The sequence below is a fragment of the Erinaceus europaeus genome, chromosome 21, assembly GCF_950295315.1.
Source record: "Erinaceus europaeus chromosome 21, mEriEur2.1, whole genome shotgun sequence".
Classification (NCBI taxonomy): domain Eukaryota; kingdom Metazoa; phylum Chordata; class Mammalia; order Eulipotyphla; family Erinaceidae; genus Erinaceus; species Erinaceus europaeus.
The window spans coordinates 661,424-671,740 of NC_080182.1; the positions used below are offsets into that span (position 1 = coordinate 661,424).

The 10,317-nt window shown below is 42.0% G+C and overlaps 1 protein-coding gene across 3 annotated transcripts in view; it reads right to left on the reverse strand.

Annotated features, from left to right (window-relative positions):
• Positions 1–1,180: 1,180 nt before the first annotated feature.
• Positions 1,181–10,317, reverse strand: part of ACP3 (acid phosphatase 3) — a 62,532-nt gene continuing 53,395 nt past the window's right edge. For 2 of the 3 annotated variants that reach the window (XM_060180247.1, XM_016194536.2), the window contains one exon: positions 1,181–2,156. In XM_060180247.1, coding sequence (XP_060036230.1) covers positions 2,038–2,156 — 119 coding nt within the window. In that variant the 3' untranslated portion in view covers positions 1,181–2,037. Of the gene's footprint in view, positions 2,157–4,802; positions 6,172–10,317 lie in introns of those variants that run through there. The other variant, XM_060180246.1, reaches the window with a different exon arrangement.

Sequence of the window (10,317 nt, forward strand, 5' to 3'; positions counted from 1 at the left end):
CCTTACACAGGGCACACACTCTACTGACTGAGTCACCTCCACCTGGCAGGAGCAAAGTCAGGCCTGCTGTACGGCACAGCCCCAGCAGGCTAGGGCTAACTGCAAAGCGGAAAGTCCTGGACTAAACTGAAGCCATTTTCCCTTAAATTGATAATTTCTAAAGAAAACATACCTATAGTAATAATAATGTTGTTTAAGGTCATTCCTGATGTTAATGAAAACAATTATACATGATGTCATCTGTATCCTTGATGTTAATGAAAATAATTTTACTAATAAATAATAAAATAATGTCAACTATATCCGGGCAAAAAGTGTTTAAATAATAAACCTCTGCAGACAGAGGGCAGAGAGACGCCTCTCTCCTGCACCTGAAACAGCTGACGTGTCTCTCACTTCATTCATCTCGCTGACTCCCCCTTTCCTTCAGGGTCTCTGAATTACTTTCGCCGGGGCTGGCTCCCGGCATCCACCCACTTTTCCCTTTATTTTACCATCTCAGATTTACCTGCAGAAATTAAATAATTATCTCATCAAGCGCATGAATAAGCCATATCAAAGTAAAATATTTTAAAAAATGAATAAAAATCAGAATTATAAAAACATCCATCTCTGAAAGTAGAGGTAGAAGATAAAAACCAGCGCTACAGGGCTTGCTTTCTTTCCTCCCTTCTTTCTTACCTTCCTTTCTTTCTCTCTCCTTCTCTCTCTCTCTCTCTCTCTCTCTCTCTCTCTCTCTCCTCCCTCTCTTAACCAGAGCATGGCTCGGCTCCGGTTTATGGTGGTCCTGGGGATTGAATTTAGGACTTCATAGCCTCAGGCATGAAAGTTTTTGCGTGACCATTATGCTATCTCTCCAACTCCAAGGATTTTCTAGCTATTCTCCGTTACAGAAAATGTAGGGGAAAATGATGCCATACAACTCAAGTGACTGATAATACACTTTAGAGGCTTAAGCACCTTCTCCTAAACCAGTCTCAATATAAAAGTGTGTGTGTGTGTGTGTGTGTGTGTGTGTGTGCGCGCGCGCACACGCGCAATCACAGACATTGAAATCTATTAGTTAGCCAACACTGGCTCAGCATTCTTTATAGAGGTGTATGTATGCTTGGATAAAGCCTACTTAATAACTAAAGGAATTTTTTAAAACTTTTTGATCAGGCCTTATTTCTTCTTTAAATTTATTGTTAAAATTATTTTTATTTGATAGGACAGAATGTGAGAAAGAATGGGGAGGTAGAGAAGCGGGGATGGAGCGGGGGGGGGGGAGAGAGAGAGAGAGAGAGACATGTGCAACATTGCTTTGTCACCTGAGAAGTTTTTCCCCTGCAGGCAGTGACTGCGGGCTTGAACCCCATCCTTGCACATGGTAACTTGTGTGCTCAAGTGGGTGTGCCACTGCCAGGTCCTGGGTCTTCTTTCTTTCTTTTTTCTTTTTTCTTTTTTACTAGAGCACTGCTCAGCTCTGGTTTATGGTGGTGCAGGAGACTGAACCTGGGACTTTGGAGCCTCAGGCAGGAGAGTCTGCTTGCAGAACCACTATGCTGTCTACCCCTGCTCCTGGGTCATATTTCTTAAGAATCATTCCATATCACATATACGTCTAGTCTAATTTCCCTCACTATTCAGTCTTCCTCAGTTTATACCCTTGTCACACCTTGCAACCTTTCTCTCTTTGCAGACAAACTGCTGACCAGAGTTTGGCTTATTTCTCTGTGGACATCTGAGGAGAATACAACTCTCCTCTGTAGAAAAGCTTCAATCTGTCAGATGAGAAGCCTACACTGCCTTGAGAAGTTCAAGAATGAAATCTGGCTAAATAACTTGGGTATTCATTCATTCATTCATTCATTCATTCATTCATCCATCCATCCATTAGTCCAGCTGCTGTCTCTGAGTCCCTGTGACTTTGGATTCCAGTTTAAGCAGGCTCAAGAGAAAGACCTGGAAAGCGGAGAGAGTGAAGCCCATCCTTTGCAGAAACATCCTGCCTCACCAGAAGCTGGCTGGCTTGTTCATCCTTATTTGGCTGCAGGTTCAAATGTTCCGGTAAGAGTCTCTCTGCCAGCAGGGCCCGTAGCGAATGAGGGTAAACAGCAGTACCATCAGGAGGCCAGACACCAGGCAGAAGGCCACAGCAAGGATGACCCTCAGAACTGGGGGGGGGGGGGGAATATAAGAATAAGAAAATTAACACATAAGGAAGATGACAGCTCAGTGTTGAATTTCTGTCTTAACATTAGGTTTTTAGATATTTCTGAAGCTGCCTTGAAACCAACACAGTGGGAGTGGAACAGAGGACTGGACTAGGAGTTAGGAGATGACCTGGGTTCTGGTTTCATCGTGACCTTTGATCTTAGGTTTCCCACTGGAAGAGGAAGGTCAATGACTTAGGTATTTCTAAGTCTCCCTCAGCATTGTCCACATTCATTTCTTCTCCAGTGAAAATAATCACTTGTTCATGATTTTCGGGTTAAAGGAGATTCTGAATACTCAACTGAGAAGTGGAATGTCAATTTTCAGGCTTTGGATGGGGATTTTGGTAAATGTCTTTTAGAGAGGAAATAGCAAGTGTTCTAAAGATAATAGTTATTGTTAACCTGTGTCTTTAATGTTTTGATTATCTTTATTTATTTATTGGATAGAGACAGTCAATCATAGAGAGGAAAGGGGAAACAGATACCTGCAGCCCTGTTTCACCACTCACAAAGCTTTCCCCTTGAGGGTGAGGACTAGGGGTTCAAACTTGGGTCCTTGCACACTGTAACATGTGCGCTCAACCAGGTGCGCCACCACCTGGCCTCAACCTGTGTCTTTATACATGTCCCACTGGTAACTGAAACACACATCTGCTTTTTAAAGAAGATACTTTTGATTTTTTTTTTTTTTAGCCTTGAAAGTTACTCTCCTTTCCCACCTTACTCCACTATAGAATATTCATCATAAACATCAGTTTGGCCCATTTCTAAATGTAGGTCTGACTCTCACTGTTGGCTTAGGCAATGGGAAAGCAAACACTTTCTAATGCTTGTAGCTCTGTCAACAGAACTGTAGCATTCCTAAAACATGGTTAAAAATCATGAATGTGGGAGTCGAGCGGTAGCCAATGGGTTAAGTGCATGTGGCGCAAAGCACAGGACCGCCTTAAGGATCACGGTTCGAGTCCCTGTCTCCCCACCTGCAGGGGAGTCGCTTCACAGGCGGTGAAGCAGGTCTGCAGGTGTCTGTCTTTCTCTCCCCCTCTCTGTCTTCTCCTCCTTTCTCTATTTCTCTCTGTCTTATCCAACAACAACAAAAATGACTACATCAATAAAAAAACAAGGGGAATAAATAAATAAATAAATAAATAAATAAATTTTAAAAAGCATGAATGTTAGACTACTTTTATCACTTTAGAAAGGAGAAAAATGAGAATCTGAGAGAGTAGATATTCTGGCTGAGATTAAATAGATAGTCATATTTGGTTTAGGATATGTAGGATCTCAAAAAAAAAAAAGACACCCATTCAGAACTTATCAAAAGAACATGCAGACATTAATCCAAAGGGACATGCACCCCCATGTTCACAGCTGCATTATTAACAACAGTCAAAGAGTGGACGCAGCCTAAAGAGCCATCAACAGATGACTGGATGAAGAAGCTACAGGCTCTATACTCAATGGAATACTATTCTGCAATCAAAAGAGATATTGTGTCCTTTGAGACAACATGTGTAGAAGTGGAAGTGATTAGACTAAGTTAAGAGATGAAAGACAATCACTGAGTCATTTTACTTAAGTGAATTTTAGGGAACTGAAATACAGGAATTTGCAAAAATAAAAATTAAAAAAAACACCAAATTGTCTTTAGGACTTTGTGAGGACTATGATGGTTATTGTTGAGGCGGCAGGCACAGAACTACCCTGTGATCTTACAATTTTGTAAACCACAAAACTAAAAAAAAAAAAAATCTTATAAACCACAAAACTAAAAAAAAAAAATCATGTAAACCACAAAATTGAAAAAAAAACCTTATAAACCATAAAACTAAAAAAAAAAAAAAAAAAAAAAAACTCACCTATTCACTAATGACTTCCTAACTGAGATCTTCCCCCAGGACTGAAGACTTTTTTACATCCAGCTGAGTATCAAACAATTCCCCCGGACATCCAGAGGGCAGCTCAGTTTTGCTGAAATTGATAGTCCAAACCTGAACTATCAATTCCTACTCCTTCATCAAGTTGTTCTTCTGGGAGTTTCCCTATCCCAGTGGATGGACACTTCCTTTTTCTAGTGGCTAAGACCCAAACACTTCAAGTCTTCCATCACTGCTTCTCTTACATAAATACACCAAGAAATCCCATTGTGCCTATCAAAAACTACATCCAGATGCCACTGTTTTCCCTTCTCCCACATCCTCCTACTCAGAACTACAATTCTCTTTCCCCAGGATTACTACATCTTCCTGACTTGTCCCTCATCCTTCTCCCAGAGGAAATTACCAAATAACTTCAAACCAAATCACACTGTTCCTCTACCAAAGTCTGCAGTCAATACTCACTGACTTCAAGACAAAAGCCAGAGACAAGTTTATGGGTCTCTTTATCATGTGACTGCATTTGGTCTTGGATTCCTTACCCATCTCCCTTCACTTCCTGTCTCTTGGTTACTGCAACTCTTTTTTTTTTCTTCTTTTTCTTTTTTTTTTTTTTTTTAACCAGAGCACTGTTCAGCTCTGGCTTATGGTGGTGCAGGGGACTGAACTTGGGACTTTGGATCCTCAGGCATGAGAGTCTGTTTGCATAACCATTATGCTATCTACCCCAGTCCGGTTACTGCAACTCTTCAATACGCAGGTGCATGCTCCCTTCTTGCCTTTTCACAGCTGTTACCATTGCTTTCATGCTTTTCTCACTAATATCTATGCCCTGTAACTCCATCACCTTTGTTTAAATTTCTTCTCAACCGGGACTCTTTTGTTTCTTTCTTGATAAAGTGAATATACTTTAACATTGAAATACAACATTTTTGGAGAAGATTGATCTTCATGTGAGCTCTGTTTTACTATTTTTTTCTTTTTTTTTATTATTGATTCAATATTGATTTACATAATCACATGTCAACAAGGGTATAATTCCACACTGTTCCCACCACCAGAGTTCTGAATCCCAAGTTCCTCTACTGCAAACCATGGTGGTCCCAAGGTGGCAGACATGGGTTAACTGTTATCTTTACAACTATCTATCTACATTTGTACATAATTGCCTCCTTTTTCTTCCCGATCCAATCCTTTCTCCCCCTCCAAGCCACACATAACCCTACTGCTACATCCAAATCTCTCTCCCCTTGTCATCCTCTCTCTGGGACCTGATGGAGCTGGAGTTCAGAGCCCTCTTATCCTCTTCCTCTAATCACTTGTTCTCCACGGGTAATATGGATTAGAGTTGTTTTGGGGGTGCAGGAGGTAGGAGTTCTGGCTTCTGTAATTGCTTCTCTGCTGGATTTGGGTATTGGCAGGTCGATCCATACCTCCAGGCTGTTTCTCTTTCCTTAGTGGGGTAGGACGGGGCTCTCTGGCAGTCAATGTTCCCAGACTGGAACCTGTAATCCAGCCTTCCAAAAGCATTTAATTTCTCCTCTCCTCTAACAGAATATAAATATCATGCAGGTTGGAGTCTGGCAGTAGCGCAGCGGGTTAAGTGCACGAGACGTAAAGGGCAAGGACAGGCCGAAGGATCCTGGTTCGAGCCCCTGGCTCCCCACCTGCAGGGGGTTCGCTTCACAGGCGGTGAAGCAGGTCTGCAGGTGTCTATCTTCCCCTCCTCTCTCCATTTCTCTCTGTCCTATCCAGCAACGACAACATTGATAACAACAACAATAAAACAATAAGGTCAACAAAAGGGAATACATAGTAAAAAAATATTTTAAAAAAATCATGCAGGTGGCTCTCTCACCAGGCTTTATTGGAGTTCACATTTCTCTTAGTCTGTTTGGGCTATTCAGATCTCTCCAAGCTACTTTTGTAGTCGTCTGAGAGTCACTTTGCACCCCAGTTCTGCTAGGTGGAGCTCCAAGTTGTGATTAGATTCCCAATAGGCTTGAGGCGGTTGAGTGATGTCGTGCCTGCTTGAGCGCACATATTATAATGCTAGAGAACCTGGGTTTGAGCCCTCAGTCCTGATTGGTCCCCACCTGCAGGGGGAAAGCTTTGTGAGTAGTGAAGCAGCGCTGCAGGTATCTCTGTGTCTCTCTCCTTATTTATCACCCCCTTCCCTCTCAGTTTCTGTTTGTCTCTACCCAATAAATACATAAAGATAAATAAAAAAAAAGACTGACCTGCCAAAGATGCTTAACCCAGACTTGGCCTTAACCACTGTTCTGTTTATCACTGCAGAACTCCCCCAGGAAAATTCTGCTAGCTCTCAACCTGTCTCTGAAGGTTTAATAAACTAACTTAGTGACTTAACTCTCAGTGCCAGCACCCACTGCACCCCCACCACTCTACCATACTACATTAAGCAGGACCAAGGAAAGGATGTTCAGAAGGCTGTGTAATACCTCAGAGGGGGGAGTAAGGACAGGGTTGGTTGCTCAGAGAGAACAGAAGTAAAGGATGATAAAATATAAGTACCTGTACCTCAGCCAATCTTTGAGGCTCTATGAGGAACTGAATCAGAAAAGATCAGAGGATGAAGGAAATGGAAGATTTCAATGGAGCTGTGGTTATTGTGTGGATCAGAAAGAGCTTTTCAAGGAGAAACTAGTTCTGAATGAATTCTATTTACCCAGAAAGCTTTATCTTCCACTATTCTTCCTTGATAGTAATTTTAGGATCGCTATGTAGCAACTTGTTAAAGTTACTCAGGGCCAGGTGGTGGCACACCTGGTTAAGCACACACATTACAGTGGGCAAGGACCCAGGTTCAAGCCTCTGGTCCCCACCTTCAGAGGAAAAGCTTCACAAGTGATGAAGCAGGTGTCTCTCTCTGTCTCTATCTCTCTCTCTTTCTATCCCCCCCTCTACTCTCTATTTCTCTCTGTCTCTATCCAATAATAAATAAATTAATAAGAATATATGAAAAAAGAAAGTTGCTGTATGCTGAGACAGACAATGGGCAATATTTTTTTTCTTTTTAAGTTTTATTTATTTATTAATGAGAAACATAGGAGGAGAGAGAAAAAGCCAGACATTACTCTGGTACATTTGCTGCCGGGGATTGAACTCAGGACCTCATGCTTGAAAGTCTGCTGCTTTATCCACTGCGCCACGTCCCGGACCACAATGGGCAATATTTTAATAACCAGTTCTGTCAGTACTGTGTTGTCTTTTTAATTTTCTTGGTGTCTTTCTTTACTGACTTGATTACAGTAACTTGATTATAAGAAATTGGTATAGCTTGCATTTGTATTTGAGTGACTTAACATACTTTTAATTTTTAAATAATTTTATTTATAAAAAGAAAACACTGACAAAATCCATAGGATAAGAGGGGTACAACTCCACACAATTCCCACCACCAGGGAATTCCGTATCCCATCCCCTTCCCTGATAGCTTTTCTATTCTTTATCCTTCTGGGAACATGGACCAAGGGACATTATGGGGTGCTGAAGGTGGAAGGTCTGGCTTCTGTAATTACTTCCCTGCTGAACATGGGCATTGACAGGTGGATCCATACTCCCAGCCTGCCTCTCTCTTTCCCTGGTGGGGCAGGGATCTGGGGAAGAGGGGCTCCAGGACAGAGACAGCCAGATATTGAGAAGGAAGGTGAAAGAAGTGGGGGAGAGAGACAGAGACACCTACAGCCCTGCTTAACCACTTATGAAGCTTTCCCTCTGCATTGGGGAGTGGGCTTGAATCCAGGTCCTTGCACACTGTCATGTGTGCACTCAGCCAGGTGTGCCACATCCAACCCTGACTTAATATACTTTTGATTCCATCTCACTGACTCCCAGAAAAGGACCGATAGAAGCACAAGTATTGACTGTGTTTTAGAAGTCTGAGCAACGAAACCCAACACAGGAACTTGAGGAAATATAATTGTCTAAGAAGAATATAAAGAAAACATTGGGTGAATTGAGTTTGAGTATCATTATGCAGGGTATTTTAACTAGATATGCTAGTTTTCAAAAATTTGAAATGGGGGCTAGGTTAAGCACGCACACTTACAGTGCACAAGGACCTGGGTTCTAGCACCAAGTCCCCGCTTGCAGGAGGAAAGCTTCACAAGTAGTGAAGCAGGGCCATGGGTGTCTCTCTTTCACTCTATCTTCCCTACCCCTCTCAATTTCTCTCTTTCTCTATCCAATAATAAATAAAAAGAAAAAAATTCAATTGTAGTACATTTTGTGCTATTTCAAAAAAAAATCATGCAGGTAAAAACCTCTCTTCTTGTGCATGAACACACCCCAAGCACTTATAACAGTACTTAGTACAGTGTGGAAAGTGGCACAGTAGGTAAGACCCTCAAGCATGAGATCTCAAGTTTGATCTCTGGCATTACATGTGCCAGAGTGATGCTCTGGTTCTTTCTCCTCCTCTCTCTTTCATGAGTAAATAAATCTTTTTTTTTTTTTTAAATAACAATACCTGGCACATAGTAGGTACTCAAGAACTATTTGTGGGGACAAATCAGTGATCTGGAATGCCTAGGTTTCCAACTCTCAGTCTAGGGCTTGTCTCATACCAAGTTGCCTCTTAACATCACTAGAAGGTGATTATTGGTAAATTAGATCTTTGTGGGCAGGCTCAGTACTGGAGATTAGCTGGATGGAACTAAACAGAACTGAGGAAGAGGGGAGAGAGAGAGAGAGAAAGGAAAAAGGACTAAGTGGAAATAAGTCAGGACTGACAATTCTCAAAACTTATTGCTCATGGCTAATTTTCTGTACTTGGAATTCATTCATAAATTGCTTCACTGGTTATGTTGCCCAGCTTTCTGCTTTCTCCCTTCTTTTGTATGGATCAGGCCAGCTGTGAGTGGACCCCAGGGTTTCATGATCTTATTCTTAGGAAGGTCACTATATAGTGAGAAAGTCAGATAGACATATCTGAGATAATGTGATGGTGACATGGACGTAAAAAAGTCACGTTATGGGACCAGGTGGTGGCACACCTGATTGAGTGCACAGGTTACAATGTGTAAGGACCCAGGTGTGAGCCCCTGGTCCCCACCTGCAGGGGGAAATCTTCACAAGTGGTGAAGCAGGGCTGCAGGTGTCTCTCTGTCTCTCTCCCTCTCTATCTCCTCCTCCCCTCTCAACTTCTGGCCATCTCTACTATCCAGTAAAGAAATAAAGATGATTAAAAAAAATCACGTTATTAGAAAATAAAGTTGTAATTAATGCCAAGTAGTATTTTTTTTCCCACTAGAATACCTCTCAGCTCTGGTGTCTGGTGATATTGCAGATCAAACCAAGTATCTCTTTCAAGCAAGTGCCATGTGCTCCCCCATCCCTCCAAGTACTCAATTTGTCGCAGGAAATGTTTGTACAATATTCTGAGAAAATGATAGGGTTTGAGGAACCCTTTGAGGTGACCAAGATGTCCCCATTAGACAGAATGAGCTGCCCTGAAGGACAGTCAAGAAAACAGAACTCATGGCAGGTCTCCAGAATACAGGTGTGGTGAGAGATGAGGTGTGTAGGCCTGAGTTTTGTTTGGTCTGGCTTGCCACTGTGAACATGGAACTGATCCACAGTCCTTACACATGGAAGAGACATGGTCCAACATGTGTCTAAAAAAACCCAAAAGCATAGGAAAAGATCAGATGGTAGTCCCTCTAGATTTGGCAGGGAGGAATTTAGTGCATCTGACAAGATACACAGTGCTCAGCTGCTTCTGTGCTTTTCCTATTGAAATTAGTGGTGCAGCAGAAGATGAAGTGAACATAACAATCTGTGTTCATGTGAGTCCGGCGGAAGCGCAGCGGGTTAAGCGCACAAGGACCTGCACAAAGATCCTGGTTCGAGCCCCCAGCTCCCCCCCTGCAGGGGAGTCACTTCACAGGCGGTGAAGCAGGTCTGCAGGTGTCTGTCTTTCTCTCCCCCTCTGTCTTCCCCTCCTCTCTCCATCTCTCTCAGTCCTATCTAATAACGACGACATCAGTAACAACAACAATAATGACAACATCAACAACAAAAAAGACAAGGGCAACAAAAGGGAAAATAAATAAATAAAATATTTAAAAAATGTGTTCATGCTTTTGTACCCTCTGGATAGATATCCAGATGTGAGATTGTGGGCTTATATTTTATCCCTGTTTTTAGCTTGAGGAAGCTACATACCATTTTCCAAAAAGGTTATATTTCCAGTTCATAAAATACTCCATGCTATATTT